General features: G+C 35.1%; 1 protein-coding gene across 1 annotated transcript; it reads right to left on the bottom strand.

Annotated features, from left to right (window-relative positions):
- Window positions 1-1,581: 1,581 nt before the first annotated feature.
- On the bottom strand, window positions 1,582-4,829 carry LOC134841968 (neurocalcin homolog). The gene is made up of 3 exons (XM_063858079.1): window positions 4,375-4,829; window positions 2,342-2,487; window positions 1,582-1,877 (listed from the first exon to the last, which is right to left on the bottom strand). Exons 1-3 carry the CDS (start codon window positions 4,604-4,606, stop codon window positions 1,674-1,676), a joined length of 582 nt encoding a protein of 193 aa, XP_063714149.1. The 5' UTR covers window positions 4,607-4,829; the 3' UTR covers window positions 1,582-1,673.
- Between the last annotated feature and the right edge of the window lie 14,011 nt (window positions 4,830-18,840).

The following is an 18,840-nucleotide window of genomic DNA, read 5'->3' as shown; positions in this document are numbered from 1 at the left end:
TTCCTAGCATCAAAATGTGTTTGTCTCCTGAAACGCAGGAGCAGCACCAAAGAAAATGTTTTCAGTAGCGGAATTGGAATTCAAACTGCTCTCCAAGCAACGCGGCTGAGGGATGAGATTGAGAAAGCTCTAAAGCTGAGACTTTTTAATATTTTCAAGTAGATTGACAGCAATTTGGTACATCGGAGATTGAACTTGTGTCGTAAACAAATTTCTTTGCCACTCGGATAGCCGAAGTTTTAGATTCGAAATCTTTTCATCATTGGTTACATAACCTAAGTGGTAACAACCCCTCTGACTTGCGTGAAATTGACTGAAAATCTTGCATATTTATTGATCTTTGAATTTCACTGCCAGCTTCGCTTCAAACCAAAACACTATTCACGAAAAATAGCCAGCGCTTCTCAAAATAAGATCAGATTTTTAATCATCAATAATTTAAGGCACTGTTGAACTCAATTTCAATTTCGGCACTGTTTCTTTTCGGTTTTGTTGAATTCCCCCACTGAAATATGTTGGGCACGCAGTCCTTTTGTTAAATAGTCTTCCAAAAAGACACAAGAAGGATCAAGGATTTTCGCGAGTGAGGGATTTTCAATTCTTTTTTTTTAATTTTTCAAAAAACTTCGGTTCAACTTTGTTATTCCGAGCTATCCTTAACCAAAAACGAGAACGTTCTTCAGACTTTCTCCAACCGAAAACGATAACCAAAGACGTTCTCCAGCAGATGCTGTTTTATCTAAAATGAGCCAATAATTTTTTTTTTTTTTGGCATTTTTGAAAAACTTTGACAGAAATTTGCGTTTACTTTGGCGTGAACTAGTCTAGTCCTTCTTATAACAAAAATTGAGAACCAATTTTTGTAGGTTCTATTATTTAATAGGTTTTTCTTTGACAGCCACAGCCAGATCTAAAATTTTTTGGTCAAAATAATTTTGCAAATTATGTATTGTAGTGAAATACCAAACATGAGAAGGTAAACAGATCCTCAAACAAAATCAGAAATAGATATTATATCATACACAATTGAAAATTTCCAACTTTTTATCTACAAAATGAATATACCTATTTCGATTTACTTCATTTAATATTGCGCTTTTGATTCGGATGATAATAACAGCCATATTTTAAAACAAAAATTGATGAATTTAATATAATCATACCGCGCCAACAAAAACTTATCCAAATTTTGAAATATCTAATGAGAACATAGCCAAACATGAGTTAAACTGTTTTATCTTCCATTTTCTATTTTGATTTTGAAAAGGCAGCCCAGATTGCCAGATAATCTGGATGTCTAACTTTTAGGATTAGATTTAATGGGATAACTCTCTGAAACCCACAAACCAGACAATTTAAACAATTTATATTCAATGCGGCTGTTGATTATTTGCTGATATTTATATACCTGTGTTGAGATATTTGTACGGGCATAGATTTACTTTCAAGCTGTGTGCAGTTTTTATTTGCTCATTTTTAAAAACTTTTATAGCTCTTATGAACATCTTTTTTTCTTCGCCTCTTTTAATTTTTTTCATTTTTTCTTTCAACTTGTGACTTTCTTCTATCAATATTGAATTATCTTTTATCAATTTTAATTTTGGCTGACATTGTCTCAACTCAGGTATAATAGTAGCTGAAAATTGTTTGTTTTGTTTATTTTTTGTTCTGGTCTAGTACTGTGTGGCGCCACTGGGGTCACACTGGAGAAGTCGGACAATGGAGGGGTCACTTTTGGCGCCCTCTATGAACTCCTCGAGGGACAGTTTCCCATCTGCGTTCTTGTCCATCTGTCGGAATATCTTGTCCGTTCTCTTCTCGGGTGTCGACTCGTCCTCGGGCATCTTCATGACCGAACCCACCATCTTGTAGATGGCCTGCACAAACAGCAACAATTATGTTAGTTTGTTTTTGCAAATGTATATAATGAGCGATATTCGTTAAAAGGTTCAAAATAAGCTCAAAATATGAGTAGTTTGGTTTTTGAAAACACGTTTTCGTCGGTCACTGTGTTCTAATTTTGGATCTTGTTTACTATCCCCACTGTTACAAAAGTGTGTGTGTGGGGGTAGGGGGGGGGGGGGCTTGGAATTGTTACAAAGAGGATTCGTTAAGACGGATTCGTTAGGAAAGGTAGTTACATGGAAGGTACAATTTTAATACATTTTGAGGGGGTGAGATTGTTAAGTAGTTGGGGGGTGTGTGGGGGGGGGGGATGGTTGAGATTCGTTCGTTAGGAGGGATTTGTTTGGGGGCTAAATGTAGTTACAGGGGATGTTACAAACTTTTATGTTTTCAGGGCGAGATTGTTAAGTATCCGAAAGAAGTATCATCTACTCACAGTGACTATTTCTAACATCTCCTGTTTGGTGATGTATCCGTTGCCGTCCAAGTCGTACATGTTGAACGCCCACCTCAACTTCTGGTCCAGCTGACCTCTAGAGGTCACAGAAAGAGCACAGATGAATTCTCGGAAGTCAATCGTTCCTGGAAACAAACAGCTACACTTTCTGAGAGAAGTAGTAATTGACAAAAACTTCTTTAAAATAAACTAGGTTTTTTCGCCCAGATATTTTAACGTCAGGTGTCGTAGCTTGAGGTTTGTTTTCAGACCGAATCAGGTACGCTTAAGACTTGCTACTCAATTTCGTGTGAGTTATCACAATAAAATCTTATCAATTGTGCTTCGATCTCTTACTCGAAAATCACTCGAGTAAAATAGCTCTTAAAATTGTGGTTAACGCATCTACTATCTCGTTTAAAAATCACAAATGGAAAGAAATTATGAAAAACATTTTGTGGCAACGAAAACTGCTGCAAAATAAATTTTAACTTAACTAAGGCAATTCATCCACAAAAGTTCCAGCTTACGAGTTGTATAGCTCATTACGAAAATAACTGTTAAGCCACTGCCTAAGATTTGCATTGCATGTTTTTTTTGTTTTTTTCTCACCCTCAAGCACTAGACACGGATCATGAAAAACAAAATTGTTCCTGGTGAAGTTCGAACCCTAAACTTTTGCCGTTCGAGACATTTTTGAATTTATTATGAAACAACGTACCACAAGAAAAGATCCCAGAAGTTGACTAGAGATGGGTCCTGTGAACGAAGTTTTTTACGGGAAGAAATTTCTAGCACCCGATTGCAATACCATTGCTTTTCGCAAGGACAAATTTTATTTTGATAATTTTTCACTTAAAAGCCTTTTATTTACAAAAATTTTTATATTCAGTGATTTCTGATAGGGTTTAAGAAGACTGCATGCTTATTGCTGTTTTGTCCGCTTTTCAAGGCAGAAAAAAGTAACCAGGTTAAAAAAAACTAGTGACATACTTCTTAAAATATCGAATCTAAATGCAGTCCAATCTAGAGGTAAAACTGAGTCCAATCTTGAAAGAATTAATTAGGCCGGAATGATAATTAAAACGTTAGAAAATTTAGGTTAAGCCCTAAGTTAGTGTAGTATATTTGACTTAATACTTTTATGATACTACAATATATCTTCATTTTTGTGTCATTTTAAAAAGAAATCTTCGCATTCCTCATTATTGCACATCTAATTTGAGAATGAAAATTTTTCAGACACTTTTTTGAGTACCTCTTGTTTGGGTTAAGGAGCAATGGCTTTCGCTTCAATTAAAGGAACAAGATTTACATCAAATCCATTATTATTTACATTAAATTCGAATCTTCTCCAATTCGAGCGTTTCTCTGAATCAGTAATATTTTTTTAAAGAGAACGTTCAAACTGAGGTTTTTTAAAGTACAGCGAGAAGTGTGCCGAATCATGTAGCATTTTAATTCAATTTTATAAGAAAAAAACCTGATTTTTTGTTCTGAGAATTTCACTTAACAACTAGAAGAAACGATCGCCTAGGATGTTTTTTTTTGTGTTAATTTAATAGAACTCGTGAAGGTGAAAGATGGTATCTTAATTGTATTGCTCATACTTGCTGATAGTTTGAGTTCCAAAAAAGTACGAAACAATAGTTCCAGTGTCGAGATAATTTCGTCTTAGTACTTCAGATCAACTTGATTTAAACGATGAGCATCGATAGCGTGTTGCTGTGCAAGTAGCACAGAACATTCCGATCATAATTTTGCAATAATGGCTAGCCTACACACCATAGTTAACATAAGAGCTCCCTCCCACTTCCTGAAGTCGTCGGATTAAACACCTGTAATTAAATATTTCCTGATTTTAAATCTTTGTAATATTGAAAGCTTCAGATCTCATTCTTTGAAAGTCTCTTGCTGAGCAAAAAATAAACATTTTGCTAACAATTCAACTGTTTTGAATTTGTTATCATGTTGTCTAGCCCAATTATAACATGCCAATTGTGCAAAAGCAGGCATTGAAAGAAATTACTGACCGTCACTGTTGACGTCGAATGTTCTGAAGACGTGTTCTGCGAATTTTGAAGCATCTCCGTAGGGGAAGAAGTTGCCGTAGATCTTCTGGAACTCCTGCACTGTCAGCTGACCGGAAGGACAGTCCTTGCAGAAACCCTTGTACCACTCGGAGATCTCAGCCGGGCTGAACTGGGTCTGGGAGGTGAGGTCATCCAGCATCTCCGGCTTCAATTTTGAATTCTGCTTGCCCATTTGATGATCACGTGATAGAGAGATACTTCTATGGTCACGTGGTAGTGATACTGTGGTAGTCACGTGGTTGCGATGCTACTAGGGTCACGAGGTAATGATGCTAATATGGTCACGTGGTCGCGATACTTCTATGGTCACGAGGTAATGATGCTAATATGGTCACGTGGTCACGATACTTATATGGTCACGTGGTAATGATGCTAATATGGTCACGTGGTCACGATACTACGATACTACTTCGGTCACGTTGTTGAGTGATGCTATTAGTCAAGCGCAAACTATTTGACGAACGTGGTCTCGTAATTTCGGGAGATCGGACAATGACCCGAGTGCTACTATCGTGTGTTGTGAAGTGGGAAATTTGAGTTGGTTCAAATATGTTTTTAGACGATATCCAAATGCCTCTTACCTAAAACAACAGTCTTAGGTAAACTTTGCAAGAGTAAAGCAACATCCCCATAAAAGAAAAAAACAGTTGCAAGTCACCTCGAGGCATGCCTACTTTGGGCCAGATTAAGGCTTTTTACCTGCAGAAATTTTTAGAGTCAATTTAATGCTTTCTTTGAACCCCTCTCCCAAAAAGGCCCAATTTAGACCAAAACTTCTACATCAGTGCCAGTCTTTGAAAGTTTGAGCCAAAACTACCAATTAGGGACACTTTTTGGAAAGTTTTGTCCGAAAATATTAGTCAAAATTTTTCCCCTTCCTTTTACATATTCGCGCCAAAAAAATTAAGTTTTGAAGGTTTTGACCCTCTGATGGGCTAGGCTGTCGAGTTCCTGAGTCTCCTCCTAAATTCGCTATTGATTCCAATAATTTCATACCATTTAAAGTCATCCGCAAAACAAATAACAAAAACGGGCTGTTCTTATATATCAGAAATCTGATATGAACACAATAGGAGTTTTCTCCTATATACCATTTTTTATAGTTTGACGACAACGCCCCTTCAAAACTTTTATTCTAATGTTTATTTTATTTTTTCTCTCGTAAATTTTCCGCATATCTTATTCGAAAAATCAATAAGGTTTGTTTCAAAAAATCAATAAGATTTCGTTTTCAAAGAGTCTTATGTTTGCTTTCAACAATCATTTAGCGGCATATCAAATTTACTCTTACAAAATTGAAATGACTGATGGCGAAATTCAAAAAAGGAGAAAGCTTGAAAAAATATCCAACCATTTTCAGACAGCTCAAAAATGAAGACAAAAATAATCTTATTTAATGATTGCGAACAACTGGAGTAAAACTTTCAGTCATCTCCTTTTAAACCAAAAGTGAACAAAATGCCCCACTGTAGTTAAACACGGTAACTAAATTTTTAAAAGCAAATTTTGATTTTGAAAAATAAATCAAAACTAACTTTGATTATTAAATCGAATTAGATGAAAACTATTTTTTAATCGGAAAATTTCTAAAAAACGGCTACAACACAGAAGGACATACGAATATTAGGGATTAAAAGGGGCGGATTTAGGGGGGGTAGGGGCGGACGCCCCTTACTCAGGGATTCGACCCCCTACCAACCCAAAGGCTCCCCCCTTTGTACTATTGTGAGATATCCATATTTGGCGACGGACCCTAAAAGTTTTCTAAAGGCGCCTTCGGAGCCAATATATACTAATTTTGAGGGGGAAGCGTGTGCCAAAAAACGCGCTTTTTTGGTCAAAATTTTCCAAAAAGTGCCTAAAAACACCTTTTTGACCTATTTTTCTCAAAATTTTGTCTGCGGCGCAGAAAATTTGACCAAAACAGGATCTTTTTAGTGATTGGGGAGAGCTCGGAAAATCAATTTGATCGACCTAAAAACAAAAGTTGATAAATTTTTCGAAATTTTTTTAAAAATCCGTATCCCCTCACCCCCCCTCGAGAAAATCCTAGATTCGCCCCTGGTGATTAATCCAAAACATTATTCATGTGAAAAAAAAACTAATTTGAGTTTTTCTGTACAAAATACAGAACCTTTCAGTTATAATTTTAACATCATGAGAACCTACACAAGTTACATGATCAGAAGTAGTGCCCCTGAAAAAAACATCCAAACGGTTTCTACCACACTATAAATTTTAATATACATCGAGCAAAATGTTTTTCTGTAAAATTCAAAAATTGATTGATAGAAAAGATTTCAAGCCAACCGACAGAAAATCGTTCATGTGATAATAATCAAGCATTTTAATTGGAAATACTGTCAACGTTTTATGCAATGAAGTTTTTTTTTTCCTTTTTTTTGAGAAATTGTAGGTCTCTTTTTGAGATAACAAGTAGGTCTCGAAATTGTTCTGGAAATGGTTTTGCAGTTAACATTTTTTCTAGTTCAATTTTGAGACCTACTCAACATTTCATTTTTTTGGACGTACTTAAGAATCCCTTTGCATGCATTAATTTTCAGCTTTTTGCTTCAAAATTTTTTTTCTAATTAATGATTCTAATTAATGTTTGCTATTTAAACAATTTTATACTTTTTCTAATAAATGTTTCTAATGTTTTTAATTTATGTTTGCAAACTAAACAATTACATACTTTTTTCCGTGTCTGTACTTTTTTCTGTGTTGCGAGCTTGACAACAGAGGGTAGGACTTATTACGATATTTAGAGCCGGTTTTTGCCACGAAGCGGCGACGCGCGCTCAGCGCGCCCACCGGCGACCTTAAACCGGACTGTTTTGTTATGGACTGTTTTGTTTTCTTCATTTCATGATTTTTTGGACTATTTTCTTTTGGACTGTTTTGTATGGGACTGTTTTGTATATGAACCTTATATGAAGTAGGAATCTAGTCATTCTGTTATTTAGGTTTTTGCTCCAACCAATAAAAACGGAGAGGAACTTTGTATTCGGAGTGCTTTCAATTTTAATTTCTGCGTAAAATCAGGTACCACAAATAATCATCGAACTGGGTCGAAAATAAAACCGGTTAGAAATTTTGATTTTTAGTCTGATTTCGAGCAAATAAAACGAGCGAAAAGGCTTAAATTGGGCTTTTTATGAAAAGATTTGAAAGCTTTTATGATTTTTTAGTTTTCCTAGTCACATTTCTACACAAACTAGTAACTATTCATTTATGAGTGTCGAATGTGTCCAAGTTTTACGCTCTATCTTAGATACTTTGGTCACTTTAGGTACAAAAACGACACTAATTTGAGCAAAGTTTTTTTCGCGTTTTTTCGGCGCTTGCTTGCTTTCAAATTTATTATATATTGGCGCCGAAGACGACCTTAGAAAAAATTTAAAGTTGATCGGCCGACAATGGAAGTCATAAAATAATATCAAAGGGGGGACCTTCGTTGATGAGGGGTTCGAAGCACTGAGGGGCAGGGGGCGTCCAAACCCACCCCTTAAACCCGCCCCTGCATTAAAAACACAACGAAGAAAATTATCATTCGATAGGTAAGTATACTCTGTTTGAAGTTAGATGGGTTTGAGAACATTCGCAATTTTCAATTCAAATTTTATTCAATTTTTTTGTTTCCTAAGTCGGAGCGGAACGAAGTTAACATCTTCCCCCTGATGCGTTTTACAGTGGAGGACGACAAGTTGGTCTAACAATCAAAATCTATTATTTTACTCTCAGAGCTAAATAAATTCAATTCAAATTAAATATAGGGGTGGAGAATCCTAACTTGGTCTATCAAGGGGGAAATTGACTGACCTTGGGTTTCAATTTAGTTTTTCCAATTAATGTCGGAATGTCACAGTCAAATTAGGAACCACGGCATTTTTTAACACAGCCAGTTGGCTTGCAAAACCTTGATATGAGCTTTAACTCCATTGCTGTAAGTTTACACTTGATTTAAAACGATGCTCCAAAAACTGAAAACCGATACAAAATTTCAACAAAAGCTAAATAATGGACAACATATGCTATTTGTAGAACAAGATACAAAACCTTTATAGCTGTACCTATCGATATTAGGACAATTATATTAATCGATTGAAGGCAATATCAAATTAATAGCTGAAAATTCTTCTGACAAAACGTTCAAAAACGAATTTTTCAGACCCGTTTCTCCGACACTGGTAAACTTTTCGAGAAACTTTATCTTAGAATTCAAAGCACAAGTAAAACGCATAATCTGATGCCGCATTTTACTCTCTACAAAGTCAACATCGGCCCGCATTGTTTCTCCGCACTCTACGTAGTCGAAAAAAAAATTATGGCATGAATAAACTTGGAGAGTTGGTGGCCAAAAAACGAAATGGCCTCGAGAGTATTTTTTCATCAGTTACGACAACCAACCGAGGTGGGTTTATAATTGGAGGGATGGGGCAGAAGCTACTCTTCAGGATTTGACCTCGTCACCATTCAAAAGATTTTCTATAGAGACCTTTGGCAACAATATATACCAATTTTGAGAAAAAAATTTGTACTATTTTCACAAAAATTTGTTGGCGATGCAGAAAAATTTGTTAAAATAGGATTTTTATAGTGTTTTACGGGAGCTCAGAAAATAAATTTGATTGATCTAAAAAATTGTCGTAAGAACTTTTGGAATACCCCTTGCAATGAGAAATTTTTAGACCGGCCTCCCGAAAACCATATGACCATGTTGTTTGGGTAGTGCACATTGAATATCTATTGCTAGATAAAATTTCGGGTAAATTGTTTCAAGCAGGAAAATCAAAAAAATTAACACAAGGATAGCCGGTTGGTGTGCAAGAAGCGCAGAATGTTTCGACCATATTCTTAAAAAGACAAAAAGTATTTATTCAAACTTGTGTTGTTTTTGTGCGTAATGTGATGAAAGGGTCTGAAGAAAAGCTGAAATTTGGTTTTATTTGACAATCACAGTAAAACCGGCAAATCGAGCTAGCCTTCAAACCGGTATTTGTCAAAAAATGACTAGAAAAGCAAAAACAGAATTCAAAAATCAAATTATAAATTATGATTGGCTTTTGTGTCTATAATAAGCCTGCTTGCTTGCTTTTCTCATTCGAAATTAGACTGAAACTCAAAAACTTCAAACGGGGTTTACTCAGCACTGCGAACATTTTTTAGAATGTCCTATTGGCGTTCGAACCACAATTGTAAGAGTTTTAATATGATATCACTCGAACCATAACCATGATTAATTGTGGTAACTGATTTTGCGTGAAAACATAAAGCAAAAAGAAAAAAGTAAGACACCCGAATACAAAGTTCCTCTCCATTTTTAAAACTATCGGAACAAAAAGCGCCGAGATATTAAATTGAAGAGATCTGAAAACTCTTAAGAAAAAACTTTATAACTTACTGATCTGAAAATTTTTTTCTGAAGAAGTTCATTACGAGGCCAAACTGTGCATTTGGTGCATTGTAAGCGGATTCCGCAACAAGGACGCTCCTTTTTTTCTTCTTTTGTTCTTTCATTTTCTTCGATCGTTCCGACAAAATTTTAACATGTTTAAAGACTTGTCTATGGAATCCTGGAACATACAGACACAAAACTGCGCGCCTATCCAGTGCACAGTTTGGCCTCGTAATGTTCTTTTTTAAACTTTTGTTGAACGTTTTGACAAAAAAATTGTTCATATCAGAAGAATGGCCAAAGTTGCTGCAAAAAAAAACTGCTTTCAAAAATTTCAAAAGAAAGTTCCATTATGCATAACGTATTCTTGTAATACATCGCAGCTCAATTAAAATTGTAGGGTTACAAAACAAAAGACTTCCCAAAAGACAAAAATTACTGGGAATTACATTCTCCGCTTGCTCAAGTTGAAGCATATTCAATCTCCTATGACTTAGAAGACAAAAATGAATTGACTAAGCGTTCAAGCAAAGCAAAGAAATCTTTTCAGCTCAGATTCAGATTCAGCACCAGATACCGCGAACTCAAAACCTATATCTATTCCAAATTTTCTATAAGCAGTAAAAGTTGAAAAATTGGCAAAGAAATTCAGAGAAAAATCAGTGCTTTTGAAACGTGAAGAGCACTCCATCAATCTCTGGAACTCCAATATCTGTTTAGCACCTAAAGATCCCTAAATTGCCTTCTCTTCTAGCAACTGTGAGATATTGAAGTTAGTGACTGCTACCAAAACGCCATGCTATTTCTACCAAAGTTGGGATGTTTAAATAGACTGTCGTAGAGATCACCCTCCCAATACTAATTGGAAAAACGTCTGGTATGAATTTTGGTTCAATTACATTTAATTTTACTTTTTTTTAAATTCGCACTGAACCAGGTGCGGATCTAGGAATTTCTCGAGGGGGAGGGAGGGGGAGGATGCTTTTTTTAGGTTGGCCAAATTGATTTTCTGAGCTCTCCCAAACCACTATGAAGAGCCTAATTTGAAATTGGAATTAGTCGAAATTTTCAGCGCCGGAGGCAACTTTTTGAAAAAAGGCCAAAAAAGGCGTTTTAGGCACTTTTTGGAAAATTTCGACCAAAAAATTGCCTTTTTTCGGCGCGCGCACCCCGCTCAAAATTCGTATAGATTGGTTACGAAGGCGCCTTTAGAAAAATTTTAATGTCAGCCAGCCAAAAAATGAAATCTCAAAATAGTACAAAGGGGGATCCTGGGTCGGCAGAGGGTACTGCACTGAACCAAGGTAAAAATTTGACCTGCGCTTGAGTGAGTTGAAGAAAATCTCCAACACTAGATTTAGCTTAACGACTGGTTTTTAAACCGCTACTGCAGGGGGGATCTAGGACTTTCTTGAAGGGGGGATTTTCAAAAAAAAAATCTAAAACCCACATTTGACCAAAAATCTTGCGCCGCATGCTAATTTTTGAAGAAAAAAACAGGTCAAGAAAGCTGTTCTTATTTTTTTGAAAAGAAAACAGGCCAAAAAAAGCCGTTTGAAAAAAAAACAGCGTTTTTTTGGCGCGCGTTAACCCCTTCAAAAATGTTTTATATTTGCGCCGAAAGCGCCTTTAAAATAGTTTTAGGGTTGGTTGACCTAAAATGGATGTCATAAAATAATAACAAAGGGGGGCTCTTTAGTTGGTGAGAGGGTCAAATCTTTGAGGGAGAAGAGGTCGCCCCCCTACTAAATCCGCCCCTTCGCTACAGTCTGAACGAAAAATGTGAAAAACACAAACACGCCAATTTACATTGTTTGAAAAGAAAAATACCGCAGACATCGGTTGAGGGGCCAATTAGTTTGGATAAAGGATACATACCTTGGCGCCGCAGCTTGTTTGACGGATGAAGTCTATTTTTGAAGAAATAATTGGAATAAATTACAACACGGGTCTAATTAAGCGTTAATCGCTTCCCGGATGGATCGCATGTTGAAAACGCAGATTAACGAGATAATAATTTTTAAAATCAATATGCTGTAAGTTTTCTTCTATCGTTTTTTTGATTGCTGTGTATATTTACTTTGAAATCCAGTAAATTGAGTGGAATTCAAACTTAAGGGTTAGTTATGGTGGTATGGTGAAAAAAAGTCAAAATATGAGCAGTTTTTTCTATCTGATTTAAGCTTTGTTTTTTTTTTCAGTCCCGCGATCAGGTGGTTTAAAAATTGCCTTGGATCAATTTTTGCACTATATTTATATTATACCTATTTGATTGATGAAACCCGTTGGAGATTGATTCAATTTGCTTACGGGACCTTCTTGTTTATCCATTTGTACAACCTACCTTTTGCTTAACAAAATCGGATTCTAAAACAGAGATCTAATCGACTAAAACTAACCCCAGAAAAAAAATTGATGCTTTCTAAAACTGAATAATGATTGATGATGGCAAATAAAAAGACTCAAAAATGATCGCCATTGAAATATTTTCACTGAAAAATAGACATAAATAATTATTTTCGCTAGCTTTATCTTTTGCGCACCATACAGATAGATTTCTACCAATTTATCAATGTTGCGCTTGGTATGTATCAAATAAGCATATACTCATACTATGGCAAGCTTTGTTGCTATTGTTTTCCATCTTGTATAAGTAGCATCTAAGAAATAAGTGCTGGAGATTGTTAAAAAATGAATTATAGGGGAGAGGTATGTATTATACGCTGTGCTTGTGAATTCAGTCGTCCGTATTTGACATGGTAGCATGGATGGTATTCCATTGACTGTTACACCGTGCTCCCTCGGTGAGAGCGTTAAAAGCAGCCCTTCATATAAAAATTATAAATTCACAACATCATTTTTCTCCTCTCTCAACCGAAGACTTCAAACGAATTTCTGAGCGACACTCTATTAAAATATCGAAGCGATCAAGTTGGTCTGTTTCTGTTAAAAAACAAATTTCTGGTGGCATTTTTTAGAGGAATGTTTCCCGAGATAAAAAATAAAATTTGAAGATTTACCAAATGAATTAAAAAATCAATAATTGGATGGTGATTTGAGTTTGTGAAAGATATGTGACCGCAAAAAGTGAGCTGTCGCAAACTGTCACCGTAATTAACTTAATAGCCAAGGCGGATTTTTATATATCGATTTCTAACTCTAAACATAGCAAAGATAGCCGGTTAAGCAGAAATTCTGTGCAAGCAGGAATCGTAATTTTCGTCAAAGTTTTAGCTTCTTTTTATCAAATCTTGCTAGATATCAAATTGTCAAACTTTGCTAGATAAAATCAAATTTGTACTTCTCAAACCAGGGGCAGATTTAAGGGGAGAGGACGCCCCTTCACCTCAGGTTTCGACCACCTGCCGACCCAAAGGGTCCCCCCATTGTACTATTTTGAGATATCCATTTTTGGGAACGGACCTAAAAATTTTTTCTACAGGCCCCTTTGGCGCCAATTTATACTAATTTTGAGGGGGGGGGGGGCGCCGAAAAAACGCAATTTTTGGTCAAAAGTTTCCAAAAAATGGCTAAAAACGCTTTTTTGGCCTGTTTTTTCAAAAGTTTGTCTGCGGCGCAGAAAATTTTGCAGGAACAGGGTCTTTGTAGTGCTTTAGGAGAGCTCGGAAAATCAGTTTGGTTGACATAATAAAAAATTCGACAAAATTTTCGATTTTTTTTTTTGAAAATCCGCCCCCCCCCCTTAATCCTAGATCCGCCCCTGTCTCAAACATCAGATTGATTAACGTTCTCCTCTAAAATGTTGGATTGGCTCAAAATAATCCGCACTTTTCAGCATTTTGGTTGAGCCCAAAATTACGATTCCTGTGTGCAAGTAGAACAGAATGTTCCGACCAAATTAGTTTCAGAAATAAATCAAACATAAGGAAAAAACCAAAAAAATTATATTTGTATATATTTTTTATGGGGACCGATCGTTTAGCAGACCAATTTTATAGCATAAAGAGTGAAAAATGGATACTAAAGCAAAATCAAAAAGACGCTCATTCTTGGTACAAGCTTTCCCAATGAAGACAATTACCTCACGATTTATCAACAAAAACATCAACTTCAAAAACAGAATAGTCTAATTTAGCGGCAAAGCACAGCTTTACTCGCACAATAACACTGGTGCCGAATGAAAGCGTAGCAGAGCAAGTAGTGGCGAATTGCCAATACCGCAGTTGTAGAATTTAGTGGTCTGTCTTGCTAATTGTTCTGAGTCTGCTGAAAATTTGATCAGCTAAAATTCCTAGCATCAGTTATTAATATATATATTTTTTTATTGTTTTTGTTTTAGAAAATGCGGTTAAATTAGGCCAATAAGCAAGAAAGAAAGCAAAATGTAGTTAAAAAACATCAAACCGTTTTAAAAACTCTGAAAAATTTAAGTTGGGATGTCAGCTTTTCAACAAATTTTAGCCAATTTGTCGGAAAATCAAAAATTTTGAGACTGAGACAATTTTTTTTGCTTTTTGTAGAATTGGAATCACAACCAGAAAGCCAAAATTTTTTTTGTCATTCCAAATGAAAAAAACTTTTCTTAAGAGTATAATAGCCGTTGTTTGAAGTTTCAAATTAAGTTTGGGCAAAAAATGTAAGTGTGAAGGCTTTTGTATTTTCAGCTTTTACTCACTTTGTGTTTTAACTGTATTATTTTAGCTCACAACAACGCCTTTTTGACACGATTACATTTTAGAGGAAACTGATTTGTACAAGGATTACTCACCAACAGGAGAATAACGATTTTTCTGACGAGAAATCAAAGTCTTTTAACGTTATGACGCAATTTTGACGCAATTTTCAATGTAAAATTAATTCTACTAATTACTTGAAACAATCAATTTTCCACATAGAAAAATAGATCAAATTTTCACAATTTTTTTCCAGATTTCTGATTGTAAAAATTACCCGATTAATAAAAAGGAACAAAACCTCCAATACTGACGGGAGACTGTTGGACACGCTTATAAAAAGAAAAATTTGTTTTACTATCTTAAAATCGGAATTTAAAAGTAACTCGAAACGTTTTCTATACTACTTTAAATTGTATGTATGTGTGTGTGTGTGCTTAATGGTTTGTATTTGATTTTTCGATCTCTATACAACACCAAAAAGGTTGAGAAATTTCTCTGCGCTCTAGACAAACCATTAAAAAATCAGGCGAAAACCGACGTTTTAGAAATGTTTTCGGAAATTTTCCATCAAAAGCGTATTAGCCGTCCTCAAATTTGGTACGTTTTGGAGTTGAATTCGCTTTTTTAAAAAACTAAATATCGCTCAGCTAAAAATTTATATCGTATATTAGCACCAAAAGAGGGACTATTTGGGTATTTATAGGGTCCAATCCCTGATGAGGCGGGTAACCGTCCACCCCACACTTTAATCCGATTAACAACTCCTAATCCGCTGAATCAGAACAATTAATTTTTTTTTTGAATAGTGACAAAAAAATCATTTGCAGGACATGGTCTTAAAATACTAATCTTGGCTTGAAAAAAAGCTATATAGAGAAGGGTAAAAATTTGGTAGTTAGGGACTTCTGCCTTGCTTTTGCAGTTTTTTCTATCAAATTGTTGAAACTTAACATGTTCATTTTTATTGAATAATTTGATTTCACTTTCAATTAATATCAAATATCAACGTTAGTGAAAATTTCTACAGCACTGTTTTTGAGAAAATAGTTGCACTTCATATCTGCAGCAGTTTTTTGCTAAATACGGAATCGTTTTTGATGGTGCATTATTGAGCTATCAAATTAAAAACTGCGAAGAGGTTTAAAAAAAGAATTGATCAAGTATTAATTGGCTCGTTTTGCCCAATTAAAATTGAAAATTGAATCAAGAACTGTTGAGCGTATTCAATAAACGTACTCCACGAAAAAACTTACTCAAAACCTTGAGTTATCTGGGATCTGAAGAAATGAGGTAGTCAAGCATCTAAAAGTTAGCACTTAAACAAAATTAAAGTATAATTTTAAGCTAAACTAAAATATTGGCTAACAAAAAAAAACCTGACTTAAAAAATTCCAATTAAAGCAAGCTCTCTTGTGGGCCGTAAAAACGCAAATTTTTGTCAAAATTTTGCAAAAAGTGCCTAAAAACAAATTTTTTCGGCCTGATGTTTCAAAATTTTGCAGGCTGAGTAGAAATTTTGGCCAAACAGGGTCTTTTTGGTGCTTTGGGAGAGCTCGGAAAATCAATTTGATCGACCTAAAAAAAATTTGACCAAAGTTTTGAAAATTTTTTCAAAACCCGCCCCCTCAAGAAAATCCTAGATCAGCCCCTGGTTTTTAAAAATTGAAATTGATTTTGTTTTAGATGAAACTTGGATTAACAGCCTTGAATGAAATCAGTCAAATTGTTACATACTCAATGTAGCAAAATATAATAGTAATCTTCTGCAACTTCGCACTGAAATTTTTTCCCTTGTGGGGAATATCGTATTCTGCAAAAATACGAAGCTCAGTCTGTAAGAATTTCATTTCCAGGAACATTAAGTTGTAAAAGTGTCAAAGTTACGTAAAAATTGCATTGTAAAATGCTAGCAAAAGTGCACTTTTGTGAAATTGAACTCTTGGTGAACATTTGATACCCATCGCTCCAAATGGGTCCCCTATGACGAATGTCAGTTAAGACTTTCTGAAAAAACAGGCGTGTCTTACCTTAATTGGATCCATAAAATTGTTAATTCGACTATGCTTGACCTGGAAAAAAGAAAAAGAAAGGAATTACTCTTAGCTAACGATTTGTTGCGGTGACAAATTAAATATGTGTTCGCTCGTTTTTTTAAATGATAGCTACCCTGCCTCCTCTGTAGCAAATCGGGGTAAATTTGCTAAAAATTGCTCAAATATTCAACTGTTGAAATAGACCTTTGCAGGGGTAGAAATTCTATACGAGAACCTGAAGGATAGGGGCGGAGGGGCGGGGGTGGGGAGGAGATAGTTACAAGATCCAACGAACAACGAAATGATTTCATCACCTTTTCAAAGCCCAAAAAAGATGGATGAATTTTAACGCGTGATAGAATTCGAACCTGTTTTGGTCTATTTGGTCTATTTTTTCAGCTATCGTTTTGTTCACGCAACAAAGAAATGTCAAGGAAACTTCCTTAACTTCAAGGAAAATTTATATCCCTCAAGAATTAGGATCAGGTGGCAACAATTGCAACCATTCTTTTCAAGTCATTATTGAAATTGAAATAATTTAAGGCTGCACATGCCAGAAAGACAAAAAATGGCGAGTGCAAAGTGCAGTCTTTTGGTTACTTTCAAGTAAAGAATTCAATAGAAATAGAGAAAGATGATATTTTCCTGAAGAGGCGACTTAATTTGAGTTAAGCAGTTGAAGTATGTCAGGTTATTCGCAGCAATTTTTTCATTATAGCACAATCAAAAGTAGCTGAGCTCTTTTACGAAGAACCGCAGTTGATAGCCTTGACAAAACTATCTTATGAAAAATAAGTGCAGCGCATTTAAGTGCAAGGGGGCGGAAGCGAGCAATAACTTGAAAGGGGGACTACAAGTCATTGTAAAATAAAGAGATATTGTAAAATTTACCCTGAAATTTATTTTTACTTACTTGATAAAAAAAACTATTTTTTTTCCCAGAAAGAGTCCCAAAAGTGGGATCAAACAAGGTTATTAAATGATAAATGTCCAGCAAATTATTCTATATATTTTTGCGTCTCGTCTTCAAATGCAACTAAATTGACTGTTAAGAATGAAACAAGACTGTCAAAGTGTCAAAGAAAAAAGAACAAGCACTTCACACAAAAGACCACTTTAAATTCTAGAGGAGAATTAAACAGAAAGTTATTCCTGAATGAAAAAGTCGGCGTCTTGACTGAAGTAAAACAAAGAGTGAATTAGGAAAAGCTGAATCCTTTTTTCTTCTTTTTTATATAAATTCACAGTAATAATTTGTTTTTTGTCGCATATGAATGTCGAATTTTGTTGAAAAAAGCTATTCAGCTACTCAATAATTCTTTTATAAACCAGGGGCGGAAATTTCTAGCACCTTTTATATACACATTGTTTCAACATCAAAACTCTCAATTAAAAAACATCATAACATTGGCAGCAATTTTTGCCGTGCAAAATGGCATTCATTTGTGACAAAATTTTGTAAAGTGAGTTTTAAATTTTTGCTTTTGAAATAACGTTGATGACTTTACACGCAATTAAAAAATATACACATTTTTGTTAATTGGTATTTTTGGTTGACATAATGTTCGCCAATCAGTAAGTTCATCTCCGGTTTGAGCTGAAGTTCTGGAACGACTACTGTGAAACCGGAAACGGCTGTATGTTTTTATATGTTCTTCTTGTATGTTTTTACATTTTAGTACAACCGAAAACTTCGACATTCAAGGCTTCAGCAACTCCGAGCTCCTGTTTTAAATGATTTATATATATATATACACACACATATAGAAAACAACATTTTTTCGAGCTCATTAACACTAGCAAAAGTGATCCCTTTACTTAAAGAAGAAATGAACTCGAACCTTCCATTCTTAGACCAAAATCACTTTTACCCGTTTTTGGCAAACTACTTAAACGAATATGTTACACCCAAATTTATGATTTTGTCACGCAGCAAAGTATGCTACATCAATCTTAGTTTGGATTCGATCCTCGAAAAAAATGAAGTATTCGTTGACGCTATTGCTTCTCTAGTAGAAGAAACCAGATTTAATTGGGACAACGAAGCCATTGAAACTCAGTGTACCTTTCTTGATATAAGAATAGAGTTAAGAATTACCAGCATTTAAGAATACCAGTGATCACAAGTTGCTTTTAAACAAATATTAAGACTACGGTATAAAAAAACCAAAAACTGATATTCTAGATTCATATTTATCAGAACGTAAGCAGAATCCAATCGAAAAGTCATGAATAAAACGCCGAGTCCGCAGGGTTCATTTCCAGGATCACTACTTTCCATTCCGTTTGAATTCTGTGAAGCTGAAAAAAAACTCCAATGTTTCTCTCAATGGCGATG

The sequence above is a fragment of the Symsagittifera roscoffensis genome, chromosome 3, assembly GCF_963678635.1.
Source record: "Symsagittifera roscoffensis chromosome 3, txSymRosc1.1, whole genome shotgun sequence".
Lineage (NCBI taxonomy): Eukaryota > Metazoa > Xenacoelomorpha > Acoela > Convolutidae > Symsagittifera > Symsagittifera roscoffensis.
Note: the sequence above shows the minus strand (reverse complement) of the source record. Positions and strands in the feature narration are given on the sequence as shown.